Source organism: Crinia signifera, chromosome 12 (genome assembly GCF_055691185.1).
Source record: "Crinia signifera chromosome 12, ASM5569118v1, whole genome shotgun sequence".
Lineage (NCBI taxonomy): Eukaryota > Metazoa > Chordata > Amphibia > Anura > Myobatrachidae > Crinia > Crinia signifera.
Genome location: NC_139228.1, coordinates 30,066,588 through 30,085,818, shown reverse-complemented (window position 1 = coordinate 30,085,818; position 19,231 = coordinate 30,066,588). Strand labels below are relative to the sequence as shown.

General features: G+C 45.8%; 1 protein-coding gene across 4 annotated transcripts in view; it reads left to right on the top strand.

The window, feature by feature from the left end:
* The window catches only part of SLC8A3 (solute carrier family 8 member A3), a 248,324-nt gene that overhangs the window by 202,671 nt on the left and 26,422 nt on the right, over window positions 1–19,231 (top strand). For all 4 annotated transcript variants that reach the window (XM_083166353.1, XM_083166350.1, XM_083166352.1 and 1 more), the window contains exon 3: window positions 4,096–4,199. In XM_083166353.1, the coding sequence (XP_083022479.1) occupies window positions 4,096–4,199 (104 nt within the window). The remainder of the gene's footprint in view (window positions 1–4,095; window positions 4,200–19,231) is intronic.

The window sequence follows — 19,231 nt, the reverse complement described above, 5'->3', positions numbered from 1 at the left end:
TCCCCCACTATCAATGCCAACCCGAAGCGTGGCGAGCGCAGCGGTACGCGTCCTCCGACCTTTTCATACCCCCACTATCCACGTCGGCATGGAGTTGATTTTATATAGTGTGGCGAGCAAAGCGCGGAATACATGTAAAGTAATATGCGTCCCCTCGCGGGGCTCGCTGCGCTCGTCACACTATCTAAAATCAACTCCATGCTTACGTGGATAGTGGGGGTATGAAAAGTTCGGAGGACGCGTACCGCCACCCCTCGCGGGCTCGCTGCGCTCACCACGCTAAGGGTTCGCGTTGATAGTGGGGGTGGCGTAGGGGTGCATTTAACACATAGTTGCCTACCCTCCTGCATTCTGCAGGAGACTCCCTGAAATAGCAGTCCCTCTCTCCCTCATTAGTCTAGCAATCTCCCTCATTTCACCTAGCCCACATTACACTGTTACATTAAAAAAAAAAGGAATGAGAGACAGATACAGTTACATTGAATCATCAGCACCATTTCCCAGCACTTTACCAAGTACAGTAGCTCTTACTAACTGCTTTGGGGCTCATCTACATTTGGATAGAAGTCATTTTAAAATATTCTCTCAGATGTAGCAATGCACACCCACGCTTCTAAGAGCCACATTCGCAATCTCTTTTGACAATCTCACCTTATATGGAACTAGACACGCCCTTTGGGTGGAGCATGACACGCCCCCACAACGGGGCGCTTTGCAAAATTCTTCTACCAACTATAATCTCCCTGAAACTAGTTTTCAAAAGTAGGCAAGCATGATTTAACATTGTAAGCACCCATTATGGTGCTTATACAATAAAAAATCGTATCGCATTGCATGCATTGAATGCGGCTATATGGCATAAGATGCGATGGCATAAGATGCCATAAGATGAAAAAATTGGGCGCCGTGCTAGGAAACAAGTACCCAAATGCTTGTTTCAGTTTGTCTCTGGTAGCTTGTGTCATTACAAGAACTACAGTATTGCAATGAGAATGTGTATCCATCCACTCAATACTGATATTGTAGGGTGATCTCCGGCTACCCATGCTCAGGAACATTACCGCCACAGAACTGGCAATATGCAGTGATAAGGATTGTTACTATTTCTTGCTCCAGCTTCCAACATCCCAACATTCTAAACACCCACCCCTGAAAATGTGGTGTCACCTGTACTTTATTCTGGCCACCAGAACAGAAGTTTTACCTGGCAGAAAAGTCCACTAGAAATTGTGATGTTTGGAGCTATGCAGTATGTCTGTATTATATATTTTTATCTTCTAGGCACAGTCAGTGAGGGAATTGTAGTAAGCCTTCATGAGAGGCAAAGTACCTTCAAATCAGCTCCTAACTGTCATGTTCATGTTACGTACCATTTAAAACAAGACAGGAGCTGAATAGTATTTTTTTCCCCTCTTTTAGATATACTATATATAATCATTATTACAGAACTGTTATTGCAGTTTTAGTGGCAGTTTGAATGCACAAAAACTGCTCATGAATCATAATATGCCAATATTTCAAGGACATAATGCAAGTCCCTAACTTTGGGGAAGTACTCCAGTAAGAACACTCATAGACCTAGTTCCATGCCCTCACTTTGGAGAAGTACTCCAATAAGGGAAGTACTCCAATAAGAACACCCATTCCTCACTTTGGGGAAGTATTCCAGTAAGAACACGCATACACCTAGTTCCATGCCCTCACTTTCGGGAAGTACTCCAGTGAGAACGCTCATAGACCTAGTTCCAGGCCCTCACTTTGGGGAGTATTCCAGTAAGAACAATCATAGACCTAGTTCCAGGTCCACACTTTGGGTAAGTACTCATAGACCTAGTTCCTGTCCCTCCCTTTGGGAAGTATGCCAATAAGAACACTCATAGACCTAATTCCAGGCCCTCACTTTGGGGAAGTACTCCAATAAGAACACTCATAGACCTGGTTTCATCCCCCAATATACTCCCATAAGAACATTCATAAACTTATTTCCTGGCCCTCCCTTTGGGGAGTATTCCAGTAAGAACAATCATAGACCTAGTTCCAGGCCCTCACTTTGTGGAAGTATTCCAGTAAGATCCCTCATAGACCTAGTTCCAGGTCCACACTTTGGGTAAGTACTCATAGACCTAGTTCCTGACCCTCCCTTTGGGAAGTATTACAGTAAGAACCCTCATAGACCTAGTTCCGGGTCCACACTTTGGGTAAGTACTCATAGACCTAGTTCCTGACCCTCCCTTTGGGAAGTATTGCAGTCAGAACCCTCATAGACATATTTCCTGACCCTCACTTTGTGGAAGTATTCCAGTAAGATCCCTCATAGACCTAGTTCCAGGTCCACACTTTGGGTAAGTACTCATAGACCTAGTTCCTGACCCTCCCTTTGGGAAGTATTCCAGTAAGGACCCTCATAGACCTAGTTCCGGGTCCACACTTTGGGTAAGTACTCATAGACCTAGTTCCTGACCCTCCCTTTGGGAAGTATTGCAGTCAGAACACTCAAGGACATTTCTCGGGGAATGACTTATACTACTATATTGCATTGAAAGTGTAGAGTGAAATCTATGGGGAAAAAGAAATAGTTATGGGCAGTCAATTAGCGATAATCAATTGTTTTGCGGATAGGCAGGAATACTGCATATGTCCATAAGGCATGGGTCTTCAAACTGTGGTCCTCCAGATGTTTTGGAACTACATGTCCCAGCATGCCCTGACAGTTTTGGCATGCTCTTATAGGAAAAAATGTGGCAATGCATGTTGGAACATTTAGTTTCACAACATCTGGAGGGATACAGTTTGAAGACCCATGCCATAAGGTATTCCGTTGGTAAAGCAGCAAAGCAGCTACACCTGTGCAAAGTGTTGGGTGCAATGCCGAAATGATCATTTCAGAGGCCAAAAGCCTGGCAGATATCTGGGAGAATGCAACCTGCAATACTGGGTGACCGCCTTTAAAACAATGGCATAGCATATATATAGCCTATACCTATATGCATTAATATATTACACTAAATGGGAATGCTAGGCATATATTTTATAGATCTTTTCAATGTAGTGGTTACAACTGTGCATTTAGAATAGTACAATCACAGTGTATTATGGTGCAAAATTGTTCAAAAATATTCAGTTATTACCAACATCCTTCATTACATCGACCTGAAATACATGTTTTATTGTTGCTGTATGTTTCCATAAAAGTGTTAATAATGTAGATTAATCATTTTTAAAATTGAATTTAAATAGATTTTAAAATTATTTTGTTTAGCACAAACATAAGAGATAAAAACATGTGACTGGAATGCTATTCTTCAGTGTGTTACACGTGTCACCATTCCCAGTACATAGCTGGTATTTCTGCTGTAGAAATAAATGTATGACTTATACAGTATGCAGTTTGTATGGTCCCTCAGGTTGGATGGGAAATGGTATTACAGCTATACAGAAGAGTTAGGTCTCGCGCCCACTGGTGTAAGTTTCCTTCCTGCACTTGCGGTTTTCATGTAAAAACAATGCACAAAATAAAATCTTAAAATGGAAACAACGATTTTTCTGATAGTGTTCATTCTAGCACCCTGCATCTTTCAAAAGCCGTGCAGTTCCTCCTCCCAGCCTGGGGTGTCACTCTCTGCTGTTGTGTTTCTAGCACAGTGTGGCCTGTATTTCAGCACTGATGTTCAGACCAGTCCTGTGCTAGAACCACCACATCAAAGAGCGACACTCCAGGCAGGAAAGAGGAACTGCACAGGATTTGACAGATGCTGGGTGTTAGAGTGAACACTACTCTATCCAGTAACAGTGTTTCTGGCATCTGAGAGAGCCTTTTCGCCGCAATATACCGTTTCCCAGAGTCTGGACCATGTCACACAACAGAAGCGAATGTTTGCTCACCATGGTCGATTAATCTGTCTTCAAACCTCTACTTGACTCTCCCGCTTTTGTAGTACTACATAGCCCAGCGGTTTCTTGTACTTGGTCACCAAACAGTGGGTGATCTAGACGTGTAGTATGACATTCCTTAGCAGCCTCAGGAGAGGAGACTACAAGTGAGAACGCACTGAAACTGTTCCTATATATACCATTGTTTCTCTTATGTCCCAACAGGAAAACCTTAAGGGTAAAAATAATAGATGAGGAGGAATACGAAAGGCAAGAAAGTTTCTTCATTGCCCTTGGTGAACCGAAATGGATGAAACGCGGAATATCAGGTGTGAGCCAATTACTACCACCCCCTACCTAAAAATAAACCAATAACCACTTTTTCTTTTTTTTGTATCTTCTCCTTTCCTCTTCCTCATTCTTTTTATTTTATCTTAATCAAACAATTCCATGTTCCTCTCCTGTGTATTCCCGTTCTCACCATTTTTCGGTCATCTACCTTCATTTTATTCCTTCTCGCTGTCTTTGCAATCATTTCATTTTGTTTAATCCAATTAATGTATGTGTATCATCCCCATTCATCCTCGCTGTAACCGTTTTACTGCACAGCAAAGAGCGTCAGTGAGATATGGTGCATGGCTTGTACATTCGGTACACTTGCTTTACATCCTCCCTCTGGTTTCTTGTTTGCTCTGAAAGACATTTGCCTGTATTGTGAATTAGCCAGATCAGAACAACAATGGATTTGATACCACTGCCAGCTAGTAAAAACACTATACTAAGCTATTCGTTTATAATGTATAGATCATAGGTATAAATTATAATAAATGTTAGTAGTAATGACTGTGTGACCCGCAATTCAAAAGATGCTGCTTTGATTTCAGTTCGTAATTCTTTCCACAATGCCATTTAGAAACAGTGCAATTTTAGATGGGACTTGGACTGAGCATTAGTCATTTGCTGTCCACATTGTTCAGCAGAGGCAGTGCAGGCAGGGTTAGGTCTATTTACAAGTGTGCTAAAGGACCTGTCAGGTGACAGGGGAGGACAGTGGGAGGAGCGAGGTCAGAAGTCGGGTCTCAAATGGACCCTCGCAGGCTGGCTTTGTTTGCTTTGTTTCGCTCTCCAACTGATTGCTAAAGGCAACCAGTGGCGGCATGGATAGTGAAACTGCAAGCCCCCCGGCCTTGCTTTTCCCCCTGGGCTTCAAAGGTCCTTTAGCCCACATGGGTTTAGCAACTTCCATGTAGGCGCCGGGTGGCAGGGAAGGTGCAGCCAGCACTGAATGGATGTTTTGAGGGAGGTGGCTAAGAGGAGGAATAGCAACACAAAAGAGTTAGTCAGAAGTGGCCACGCCCCCATTATCCAGTGATCACACCTTCTTTAACAATTTAGAATTTTAAAGTTGTGAGGTGTGAATTATCTTATGCATTTTCTAAACAACCCCTTCTCCTTATGCCAATCCGCCGATCCATGTGGGAATCTGTAAAATACAGCATGTTAAAAATCCCCGACTGTTTGATTTCAATACTTTTTGGATTGACAATGGTGAATTGAGGATTTCCAACATATCGTATTTTGTGGGTTCCCCCATCTCAGGCATTGTGAGAATTTGTAACTGCCCCCATAATCTCCTGATGTCTCGGCCCTTGACACCTTGCTGCCGTCAAAAATACCAATTGATATTAATATACATAAAAGCCTGATAATGCTATATTACCAAACATTGCTTCATTCAGAGAGAAGACATTTCTTGGCATTAAATCAATAGTTAAATCAATAGTTGCATAGGACTGGTAAATAATTACAGGAATATAACCCAGTGCTATGTTTTTTTTTTTCTTTTTATCCATAGTTGTTGTTGTTACAGTATATGCTTCATATTATATAAAATGTAATATATGTAAATGTAAGCCTAATTTTGTTTATTTTTGTATGGTGTTTAAAAACTTAAAACATAAGGAGTAGTCTTATACACCAATAACAAATGTCATTTGAAATAGAATGCGTATAAAATGTAACCAACCTGTGTTTGCCATACGTCTCTTCTGCTTTGTTCAAATAACAATTTAATGCCAATAGTTCACATAAACCCTTTGAGTGCCAAGTAAATTTGTCGAAATAGGTCTGAAAATTGCCCAGCAAACATTTATTTGCAAAGGAACATATTTATTTGCATTTATATAACACAAGTGAGCGACGCTGGCATTTTTAGCGGATATTTTGTACATCTCTCACAGATGTAGACACTCAAATGGTTCATTTAAATGAAACGGTGGCTATGTACTAATTTGTGGCAAATAGGCAGATTTTCCATGGTTACTTATCATGACCATAGAGAATTCGGTTTCACCCACAATTGAACAATAAAAGCTGCGCTTTCTTCTGATTCTTGCTGGCAGCAGTACAAAAACCCCAGATCTAAGACTTTCCTCCGTTCCGTGATTATGTCCCCAAACTAGATGTCATTAGGGCTAGCTAACGAAGCTCTGTCTGGACTTTCAAATGGGGTGCAACAGACAGAATGGATACTGTACATATTCTAAGCCACTATGGGTTCTACTACTGCTGCAAATACATGGAGGGGTATTCAATACCCCCAATGGCGATCAGAGTATTCTACTCCCTCCCCTTCACTCGCCACTTCCACCTCGCTGGTTTCATTCGGTGTGGTGGAAACGGCGAGTGTGGCCATTAAAATGGCGGGGTGGCCATTAAAATGCAGCGGACTCACTGTATTTGCAGCAAACCTCGCCGGCGGGGATTCTGCCTAAACATTGAATACAGTGAGGGGGTTGGATGGCGAAAATAGGCCATCCTCGACGTACAACCCCCCCCCCCCTTGCAGAGGTGTTAAATACCGCTCATAAACAAGATATTTCAAACTTTTTTAATCTAGTCAGCCATCTTTTTTTTTTGTTTGTTTGTTTTTTCCCCAAAAAAATATTAATATTCGGACCAATCAGATCTGTCATTGTCCTATAACTCAGCAGCTTCCAGTTCCATGGAATTATCAATATGTAATCATTTTCCAAGGTCCATTAATTTAATTAATGATTGCATGTCTTCCAAGAAGTGCATTCTACGCGTCACTATGGTGCGGCCTCTGTGATGTATTATAAACAAGGTTTTGCATGGCTAGGTTGACACATGCTCACTAATTTAATTTTATACTTGCAAGCTAAGGGTTGTGAACATTGCTTTTCAGGAGAGTATAGTCTCACTGGAATGGATGTCCTAAAGGTCATTGCAGATCTCCCTAAGTAACACATGTACCAGGAATATATAATATCTGTGGTGGGCTAAAATTAGAGTGATAAACAACCAGCCAATCCGCTCCTAATTACCATGTTACAGGATGGATTTGAAAAATTACCATTAGGAGCTGATTGGCTGGTTATTCATCACTCTCCGCTTTATTACTTTTTGAAGCTTGATACATCTGGCCCTTAGAAAATATCGCAGGGCAGCTGAGCCAGGGCAACATGGAGAAAGATGGGGGCTTTATTAAGTGGAGAGAAGTCCTGTCTCTGCCGTTATCTCCCTTTAGTGATTAGAACTCTTACAAAAGTGGGCCATTCACCGATACACAGTGGGAGTACCATCTTCTTAAAAGCAAAAGGAACGGAGGACGTCTGCACAAGTTCCCAGGCATTAATACATCCCTGGGTACTACGTAACAACCTACATTCATATCATTTAAAATAGGCAAAGTTTTAGCTGTGAAACACCCCAAATTTCAATGTGGAACATTTACCAAAAGTCTGGATGTGTAGAGTTCATGGAATAAAATTGTCTTGAGAGAGCAATCAGCGGGTACAGTATAAACATACAGGGCGAGATATAATGCGGTCTGATGTCACCGGCCGTTCGAGATGCCAGCCAATCTTACTTTTAATGAGGCTATAATCTAGAAGCCAAAACCGTGCCATGTAAATGATTGCCCCTTTAAAAAACCATCCGATATTGTCTGGCATCCTGCATATCTGGCAATCTCGGACTACATTATATATCACACATAGGGTCCGATTTTCGATCACTCATAGTCATTCGATGGTCGGGGTTTGCGAGTGCGCAAGTCAAACCCAGACTGTGGTTGGCCGTGGCGTGTTACACACTGGCCGGGCCATTCACAGAACGGAGAGTGGGACGGGGCAGGCGGCGGCGGGGGCACTGGGTGTTCCCATGGGTGTAAGTGGGCGATGCCTGCTGGGGGCGGTGGCTTGCATCACAGGACGTAAGACACCCACCCCGTCTTCATCCAGGCGGATGCAAATAGAAGTCGACAGCCCATTGTCAAATGATTTCTCCTGCTAGCGGCTCATGTGAGGGGGGGGGGGGGAGGTGTACTTGTCATAGAGGTCTCTCTGGTGCTCGGTAAGCTGCGATGTTTGCAGCCAAGGCTTAAAGTGGTCATGGAGAGGTGGTGGAACTCACACACACCCACACACCTGAGCAGGTGTTCGGTGCCCTCTACAATTGATACATTTGTGCCCCAAATGCCCCACTAGCTAAATGCCCCACTAGTCATTTATGGAGCAGTGCATGCCGTATGCGCGTGTCAAAAAAGTGTTGTAATATCACAGATAATTAGTGACAAATCAATAGTGCCCCAGTTCATATTATACCACATAGTAGAACAATCCAAGTCACGTTACACAACACATATAGGCCCTTATTCTGATCTCGGCGGTACGGCCCGCGTGCGGCCGTACCGCCGATGTTTTCACTCTGCACATGCGCAGAGGTCACTCTGCGCATGTGCAGGGGAAATCGCCGCACAAAAAATGTATACGCCGCAAAGGGGGCGTATAGGGGCGTGAGGGGCTTAATAGCCTCATTACCCTATGCTTACGCCCAGCGTTTCATGGGCGTTCCCATGCAAACGCGGGGCGTATGCATGGTAATGAGGCTATGACGCCAGTGATGGGGGCGGAAAGCTGACATCGCCGGATGTCAGCTCTCCGCCCCCATACAAGCTTTCACACGGACGATTGTCCGTGTGGTCTAAGCTTGCGGGAGCTGGTGGAGCGTGCGGCCCTGCCTTCGATGGTCGCCGACCATCGAATGCAGGGGGCAGCTCCCACCATGGTGGAGGCGTACGCCCCACCATTTTCATGCGGATCGCCAGCCGTCCGCGTACGGACGGCCGTGGCGATCCGTATTGTAGGCGGGGATTGGTTTGTGCGGCCGGAGCAACGTATGCGGCTCCGGCCGCACAGATCAGAATAAGGGCCATAGTTAGTGACCCGCATTTATTTACACCTCCTGTAGTGAGCCATATTCACGTTACACCTCACATACTGTAGAGAACCATGTTCCCAATATAAAACATGATAGTGTCCCTTATACACATAATAATGGCCACTGTAGACAATGCAATATACACTAATTAACCCCTCCCTTCCCACGCCACTCCACACAGCCACACTCCTGGGTATAAGGTCAGATCTCCTCAGCAGCCAAGTGGTGATCAGCTCCTCCTCCTCTTTCTTATCCTGTGGTCAGATGCGGTGTAATCACCAGGGGAGTGGAGGCTGAGGGAGTTCCCTAAAAAGTTTTCCCTCATCTGCAGGGAGTGGGACTCTTTTCCCTCATCTGCAGTTTCCCAGTTGCAGTGAAGTGAGGGAAGGAGGGAGGAAGTGCGGTGCAGCCACCGGGAACTCTACTAATGACTTCCCCCAACTGGGAGGTGGTTTGTGGCTGGTGGGGCTCTGGCCATAACTTCCAGTGTCCAGGGGAGGGAGAGGGGAGCAGAGTGGAGTACAGCGCAATCACCTGGAGGGTGGCGCATAGCAGAAAGAAGCCAGCCTTCCCATCAGACCGCCTTCTCCTCATCCACTGCAGTCAATGGTGCGGTTTGTGGGCGGGCGGACGGAGGCAGAACCATTCCTCCTCAATTTTGAACTGACCGAAACCCCCGCCAGCCACAAACCCCCTCCCTGCCTGCAGCTGGGGGAAGTCATTAGTAGTCCCGGTGACTGCACCGCACTTCCTCCCTCCACTGCAGCCGGGAAACGTGATTATAATCCGCCCGGCTGGTGCGCCGCATCCCCCCACACCACTCACTCCAGATTGCAGGACAAGTTTGTTCTCAAAATGGACAAAACCATGCGGTACTTGTTTCCTAGCACGGCCACAAATCTTGGCCATCGGGGGTAATTTTAGTGGCCTGCGACGCGACCGACGCGATGCCCCCGATTTTTCCATTGAAATGCATTGAAAACAGTGAAAAATCGGGTCGGTCGCGTCGTGTGCGCCTAAAAATGCTTAAATGGTCCACCCGCGATGGCCGCGATTTCCCCATAGGGAACAATGTTAAATGCCTCAATTTACCCGCGATTACCCCGATTTCCCATAGGAAACAATGTTAAATGGGTCAATTTACCGAAATCATCATAGGGAAGAATGGTAAATGGGCCAGAAAGCCCAAAAAACCCCCCTGACCAGTGAAATGTCCCCCCAAAAGTAGTTCACACCACCCCGCGATGAACGTGAACCCGAAGCGTGGCGAGCGCAGCGAGTCCGCGAGGGGCGGCGGTACGCGTCCTCCGACCTTTTCATACCCCCACTATCCACTAGGGCATGGAGTTGTGAATAGAATAGTGTGGCGAGCGCAGCGAGCCACCGAGCCCGAAGCGTGGCGAGCGCACGCGGATACCTTCACAGGTAAACGCGTCCCTTCGCGGGCTTCACAGGTATCCGCGTCCCCTCGCGGGGCTCGCTGCGCTCGCCACGCTTCGGGCTCGCTGCGCTCGCCACACTATTCTATTCTCAACTCCACGCCCTAGTGGATAGTAGGGGTATGAAAAGGTCAGAGGACGCGTACCGCCGCCCCTCGCGGGCTCGCTGCGCTCGCCACGCTTCGGGTTCACGTTGATCACGTGGTGGCGTAAACTACTTTTGGGGGGACATTTCAATGTTCAGGGGTGTTTTTGGCCCATTTACCATTGTTCCTATGATAATTTGGGTAAATTGAGCCATTTCACATTGTTCTCTATGGGGAAATCGCGGGCATCGCGTCTGGCCCATCGCACCCGATTTTTTTGCGCATGCGATGGCCCCGATTTTACCCCCGATGACCGTGATTATGATCGTTGTGGCCGTGCTAGGAAACAAGTACCAACCATGCTGCCCTGCAGGTGGGGCAGATGTAACATGTGCAGAGAGAGTTAGTGCTTCTGTCCACTAACCAACCCCTTAGTCCGGAGACACATTCACTGATGTTTTCTTCTCACAGAAATGTGATGTGGTGACATCTACAAGGAGACACAGTTGTTAGGACTGTGTACAATTAGGGAAATAGGTAGTGAAATGCACAATCCATGTATTGGAAACCAGGCACCCCAGGGTGCATCCCCCAGATACATCCCCTTTGCTGGCTGTGCATAGTAACAGCTTGCTTTCCTTACAACTAGACAGACCGCATCTTTGTGTATCCTCTGAAATCCCCAGTGCTTCCAGGAGGAAAATATCCTGAGCACGCTATGCTCTTATGTTCCCTTACTGCTAAACAGTCATCATCTGCTTTATTTAATAAATATTAGGACTTTGTTTTATATAGTCCTGAATCGTGATTTCATTGTTATGAGCCATTACAAAAGTAACCAGCACCCCCTAGTGTCTATTTTTGTGTAATGTAGACATTGGCAATATAGTTTTTCAGAGCTATTGTGGAATTGAAGGTACCAGCATTACTTGTACAGCTGGATACAGAGGTGTAACTAATACTTTGTGGGTCCCATAGCAAAATCTTGAATGGGCCCCACTACAATGCCCCTTCGGGGGACAGAAGGGAGTGAGGGGAATGAGAGACAAAGGGGTTTATTTAATTCAGCGCCAGTGCTCATGGGTATTTAGTCCAGAATTCTCAGACTAAAGGGTCCTGCACTAAGGCACAAAACAGCATTGCCGAGACAGTTTCGATCTCTGCTCACACCCCTCCGACGTTGCAGCGCTCCCTCTCTCCAGATTATATCTCACTTCCAATCACCGATGCTGCAGACACAAGACAGTGTGTCTGCGCAGCAGGATTTTTAAAAATATAAATGAAAAAAAAAATCTAAAGGGTGCAGGGGACCCCAAGCTGCCGGCCCCATAGCATTTACATCAACTGCATCCTCTATAATTATGCCACTGGCTGGATATTAGAGAGTGTTCAGCCTGTGTTCCAATTTAATAATATCAATATATTATAATAGCGTTCAAGTAATGCATGACATGACTGTGATGTCACTGGCTAGTATCCAGGCCAGACTTACACTTAGCCTATGGCATGGACCTTCGATCATTTGGTCCTGTATCACTAACCACTGGCACTCAGTTTGGAAACCATTATACTACTGAATATACAGTATAGTCAGGGTTTAAAGTGGGGGGGAACTGGGTGGAACTGAGTTCCACCACCTCTAATGGTAGGGGAAACTCAGTTCCACCTCGTCCACAGCCATGCACAATAATTCCAACAGAAAATTCTGTCCCAGCAGTTCCCCTCTGTGGCATGTCGTATGTTATGGCATGCCATTCCCACCACTGAAGTGAAAAAGAAGGAAGGGGAAGCTGCTGGAGGAACAGAGACCGATATGTGTAACTGGTACTACTGCTGTTGGTATTATGTGTATAAGCAATACTACTATGGGCATTATGTGTAAGTGACACTACTGTGTGGCATACATGTATAACGAGTACTACTGGGTAGCGTAACTTTAATAAGGGGCACTGCTGTGTGTCATAATGTGAATAAGGGGCATTACTTTTTGGTGTAACATGAATCAGGGTGACTACATATAGGGCCTTATTTTGGTTCATTCTTTCTGACAAAATCCTTCTTAGATGGGCAAACCATGTGCACTGCAGGTGGGGCAGATGTAACATGTGCAGAGAGAATTAGATTTGGGTGGGGTTTTACTTCAAAGTGAGATCTATATTGCAGTGTAAAAATAAAGCAGTCAGTATTTTCCCTGCACAGAAACAAAATTACTCACCCAAATCTAATTCTCTCTGCACATGTTACATCTGCCCCCCCTGCAGTGCACATGGTTTTGTCCATCTAAGAAGGATTTTGTCAGAAAGAATGAACCAAAATAAGGCCCATTGTATAATGTGAATATGATCTGTGCTACTGTGTGGTATAATTTGAAATGGGGGTACTATTGAGAGGCCACTGTCCCTTTATAAAGTATAGGAGGTAGGACACAAATTTTGTAGCTTGCAGGGATGCCAAAACCCCTGGCACTGGCCTGAACTTCACCTAATAGGGATATGGGGGGGTCAGTGGCATGAGAAATTAGTTCTACCACCTCTCCCAAACCACTTTAAGCCCTGAGTATAGTACTAGTTATGCAGTGCCCCATTGCAGTATCTTCCCAATATACTGCTGCTTACACTATGACTCAGGTACCTGGTACAGTGCATACCTCCCAACTGTCACGATTTTAGAGGGACAGTCCCGATTTTCGGGTCCTGTCCCGCTGTCCCACCCGCGGCAGGCATTGTCCCGCTGCGGGGGGGTGACAGTTGGGAGACCCCCAATCTAGTAGAATAGACGCTGTGCGCATGCGCACAGCGTCTATTCTCGCATGAAAATGAGGTCGCGGCTAATTAGCATAAGCCGCGCCCTCATTTGCATACGCCCCGCCCCCTTTTCGGGCGCTCGCGCGGCTTCGCCGCGCGAGTGTCCCTATTTCATACGGACAGAAGTTGGGAGGTATGCAGTGTAATAATCATATTGCAGAGAAAACAAAATGGAAGACTGAATATATCTTTCAGGTTACCTTAATGACCTGTATATGAGTGCATATGGTCATCAAGTCAATAGTCAAAAGGTCAACCACTATTGGTCAACACAATAAAAAGGCTATAATGCATTAGGTCGACAGGCTCAAAAGGTCAACATCTGAACAATTTGACATGAGTTTTTCATGATTTTTTATTTTTAAACCGACTTGTTTATACTTCACTATCCCAGTGAGCATAGAGGGAGAATAAAACAGTGCGGCAAGCGCAGCATTACACTTATACAGTGTCTATGTCAACCTATGTCGACGTAGACAACAAAAAAGTGAAAAACTCATGTCAAACTTTTTCCTTGTCAACGTTTTGCTTGTGTCAACCTTCTGACCGGGATGCAGTTAAGATCCCGGCGGTCGGGATCCCGGCGTTCAGAATCCCGACGCCGGAATCCCGACCGCCGAAATGCCGACACTTTCTCCCTCCTGGGGTGTCCACGACACCCCTGGAGGGAGAATAAAATAGCGTGCCGAGCGTAGCGAGGCACCGGGCCCGCTGCGTGGCGAGCGCAGCGAGCCCGCAAGGGGGGGCGATCCACGTCCCCCCCTTGTCGGCATTTCGGCTGTCGGGATTCCGGCGTCGGGATTCTGAACGCCGGGATCCCGACCGCCGGGATTCAATACTGAATCCTTCTGACCATGTTGACCTTTTTGATGTGTTGACCCATACTCCTCCATATGCAGCCAGGGACAGTAGCAGATGGACTAGAAGAGAATAGGCGGAACTCCACAGCTGCTGAGGGAGTTGGTGAAAATGGCCTCTTCTTGGGCCTGTCGTACTAAGCTTCAAAAGTGATCAAATGGAGAGTGATAAATCGCCAGCCAATCAGCTCCCACCTGCCATGTCACAGGCTGGGTTTGAAAAATGTCAGGCAGGAGCTGATTGGTTGTTTATCACTCTCCACTTTATCACTTTTGAATCTTCGTGCATCTGGCTCCAGTGTTTGGGAGCAAATAGTCAACTGTCACCTGCTCCCATACTGTACTTTACCAGATTTTCATTCCAACCAGTGAAATTGAATGCGTGTACTACACTTGTTATTAGAATTTTTAAGAAAACGTCCATTAACCTAGCATTTATGGTAATAGAATCCCCTCAACTAACTACTATTCTTTTCAAGATCCAGACATGGAGATACCGGTGACCTACTCTCATACTGCCAGTGTGGTGCATGTCAGTGTTACAGTAATGACGCAGTCTGTTACATCTTTTATTGCATGTTGCTACATTTTGACACATGTCACTCAAACTTGCTGTGTGTATACCTTTGCCCCCTCTTCGTGAAATCATCATGTTCTCTTGTCACCGCCAAATCTCTCTAGAGCCTTTTATGGAACATGACATGCTTGTGAAAGGCTTTTATGAAAAGCTGTACCTGGTGTATTGATCCTACTAAAATATCATTATTCTGCAGACAGATGTATTACTAGATATTATCTCTGAACCGCAAATGAAAGTTCAGAGCATCACAAGTCTTTTCGGCTATGTCTAGTAAGAATAGAGCTATTAGGTGCCTTTATATGAACTGCTGTTAGTTACATTGATATTCTCTGCCTGCCAATACACTGGATAAACAGGAATGGATTCGCCAGTTCTTTACAATGTTATGAAAAAGTTGGAATATGAGATTAGTAGAGAGTGTTCTGCTATACAGAGTTCTCTTTCTGGACCTTCACGTTAATAGGTCCTGGCATACAGTAGATCTGGCCTTTATCTAGTAGCTGCAGTTCAGGAAGAGGCAGAACTCTGGGAGTCAATGAAGTCAATTGCCACCGGGCTCCTGCTCCCAAGGGGGCACCTCTCCTCCCCTGTGATTTAGAATCCGTTAATTGAAAGCCGATCACTTCTGTGGCTGACTCCCCCTCCTAACATAATTTTTGCAAGTGTCACCCCCTGTATTAGAACCCATGACCTGTCTTACTGGAGACAGACACCTTACTGATTGCGCTATTTGGGGGTCACCGGACTCGGAAGCAACTGAGTTCCACCACCTCTAATGGTAGGGGGAACTGAGTTCCACCTCTACCACAGCCCTGAACAGTAATTCCAACAGAAAAGCCTGTCCCAGCGGCTGCTTCTTCTGGCAAGGTGTATGTAATGTAAAGTTAAGATGAACAACTATGGACATTATATGAATAAGGGGCATTACTGTGTGATTTAAAATGAATCACGGGCACTACATGCGGTGTAATGTGTACACCATTGTGTTACCATGTTTTGTGGGACCATTATCCCTTTATGGGTGGTAGGGCAGAAATTCCATGGCAGTGGTCTAGGCTGTACCTAATGGTGGTGGGCAGTGTTAGGGGAACGGAGTTCCACCACCTCTCCAGGACCACTTTAAGCCCTGCTCGGAAGTTAGCGCCAGAGCCGCATCGCAAAGGACAGCTCTTATCTTATTTATTTAGCACCTTCTAGGCAATAATAGATAGAATTTGTTTGGCTGCGATGGGCAACATCGAATCATCAATAATCACTCTCATCTTACTAAATTTACCACGAAGGAGAAATAATCCAGAACCCATAAAGTGTTGAAATAAAGATAGGATAAGGACAGTTTTGAAGGCTGTCAGTGCACAGAAGAAAGTATAGTAGTCTACAAGATTAGGGGGTTACACCTATTCAATGTGCCCATTTTCAACTAAAACACGTGATTTGGCAAGATTTTTGCAGATCCGCGTGTTTACCGACCTATATTGAATAGGTCAGATGTAAATTTGACCGATAATTGTCAAAATTCCATCTTTCGAATTATTGTTGCGGATTGAATACCCTGTTCTTAATAACTAAATAAAATGAATGTTTATTTTTGCCAAGAAATGTATTTATTTGAGAGAAACCGTAAAACACCTGATTTGTGCTTTTGTAATACCCCTTTCACATCTTACAAATAACCTGTGTCGGACCCGGGTTGGTGACTCAGCGAGGTGCAAAGTGAACGCACCGCACCTAATAACTCTGGTCGACCAACCCGGCATTTCGACCCTCTGTATATTGGCCTACCCGTATTTAATCTTAAAGCGCCGAACCGGGATTTCGAACCCTGGTCCAAGCCGCATTTGTGATGTGAAAGTGTATACAGATGTGTACTTTTTAAGTTGTTGCCACAATGCATACACCAGTGGTGTAAGGAAGGCTCCGCAGCCCCAGCGGTGGCGGGATGGAGCAGGCGCCACTGGGGCGCAGGTTCATGGCACCAGCGACAAGGTACACTGCAACTTACATCTGGCTACAGGGAGCCTGGAACAAATAGACAGCAGCGCGGCATGCAAGCTGGAAGGGCAGCGGACAGGGTAGAAGGGGGAGCGCTCTCTGGCTGTCTGTGAGGACGCAGTGTCAGAGCACCCCCCCTTCCACCCTGCCCTCTGCCCTTCCAGCTTGCACGCCGCGCTGCTGTCTATCTGTTCCAGGCTTCCAGTAGCCAGTCAGGCTGTGACTGGCTGGGTGAGTGGGGCTGCCTGCTATACGCGTAAGGTGCAGTACGGGAGGGTGCTTGCGGGGGGGCAGATTTTTTTTGGGCTGGGGGAGCATCATTTCTAGTTAAGCCACTGGCATACACATCACAGAATGTGTATCCAGAGATCCATTCACTGCTATGGGAGACCCACATGAGATCCCCCAAAGCAGATGCAGTTTTGCTATTTTAGCTGAAGCTGAATTAGGCCCTGTGTTCTGATCTTATTCACATGAAAATTAGAATTTTTAGAAATGTATCCCTAATGCAGGAGGCGCAGTCTAAAAGCCGCAAGTTGCAATATTTTATGTGTTTTTTTTTAGTTGAGTATCAAATTCTTGCATTTTCACTTCCAGTAGCTAATTTGCAGTTTGTTGAATTGGTCCTAATGTGTGCTATAGTACAATAACATTATGTATGTCGGGCCTCAGGGGATGTGCCAGCACCCAGGGGCGCCGACAGGTAAGCTGAGCCCCCAGTAAAACGAGAGCGGGAGAGAGAGGACAGGCTTTAGCTGCTGCCTCTCTCCCCAGCTCAGCACATGGCACTGAGCAGTGTGTGCTGAGCTGGGGAGAGAGGCTGTGCTGCATCAGCAACCTATCATCTCTCTCCCCACTGCCTGGCTCCCTGCAATGGTGGAGAGGGGTGCGGGCCCTGGGCTCCTCCAGCAGACCTGGGTAAAATGTATCCGCCCCCACTCCCCCTCTCAACGCCACTGCCAGCACCTATACTGTACTCATTGATGCAGGCATTCCAGTGCCCTTTTTGCTGGAGCTGTATTACAAACTAAAGTAATTTCACTAAACACTTGCTTTTTTTACTGTGGTGTATTTATAATGGGTGCAATGTGCACGGTGGTGGCCCGCACCACACCCATTTTCTAATCCTGCGTTGGATGCAGCAGCGCTGCTGCAATAGCTGAAAAATGGCCGCAGTGCGATTTTTATTTATTTTTTCCAGAGCTGCACATGCCCTGTACAGTGTGGGCCTCTAGTGCTCACACTCTACTGTGCCGTGCACTAGAGCAGCACCAGCCAGGAGAGAGGAGGGGGCTTGTATGGAAGAGGCTGCACACTGGCCTCCTCCTCTCTTAAATCGCTCCTAGTTATGAACTTATGGGCAGAAAGAGTGATGTTGATTAGAAAAGAGAGAGAATGTCATATACTGTGTATTATTCCAATTCATATTTCCATTGAATTTGGCACAGCAGAACCCACTACCTTTGCGTGACTAAACCGATCTTACAGTACTTCTGTTTTGTGTACATGTTTCGTTTTCCAGCTCAGGAACATATTGCTGACTGAGACCCGAGCTTCACAATATTTACTGGTGTTAGAATGTTTGTGAGAGAAAAATAAAAAATTCCGTGTTGGTACATTGTGCTGTCGGTGCGGTAGTTTGGCCCCTAGCCAATATGGATCATCGCCATAGACTGTGTTTCTTAATTAGACCAGACATAAGAGGAAGCTGGAGACAGCCGTGTCTCTCCCCAATGATGTTTTACAGAGCCATTTTTTCATTGACGAGTGGATTTGTAAATTAGAAACGTACACTCGTACGAAGCCAGATTGTCAACTTCAAATTACTTTTGCATCTGTTATAAAGCTGTGATACTGAAAGTGTTACTTCTATTAAAAAACACAGTATGGGCTTTTTCACAGTAATGTTAGCAACTTCTTATAGAATCATCACAAACTTTTTAACTGAATAATTTAAGGTCTTACAACCAGGAGTTTTGCGTTTTTCCTGGATTTAGTACAGGCCCCGCTCAGCATAGTTCGGGGGGATTCAGGAGTTCGGGTGACCAAGTCCCCCCGAGCCTCCATGAACATCCCTGAGCCTGCAGCATGGTCACTTCTGTGATTGGCGACAGGGCAGCGGCAGGGGAACCCTGGCGATCTGTGGTGGGGAGTCTGCACTGAATGGCGGGGAGAACAGGTGGGTAGGGGTAGGCGACAGTGGAGGGGATACCCCTAAGTTCTGTGGTGGGTTTTTCAGGGGCAGGACAAACTTTCCCTGATGGCTTTGTCCTGCCCCAGAAAAACCCACCACTCAAGGGGGTTAATATAGTATTTTCTCTATATTGTGTAATGTATAGTTTTTCCTTTTTTGCGTTGA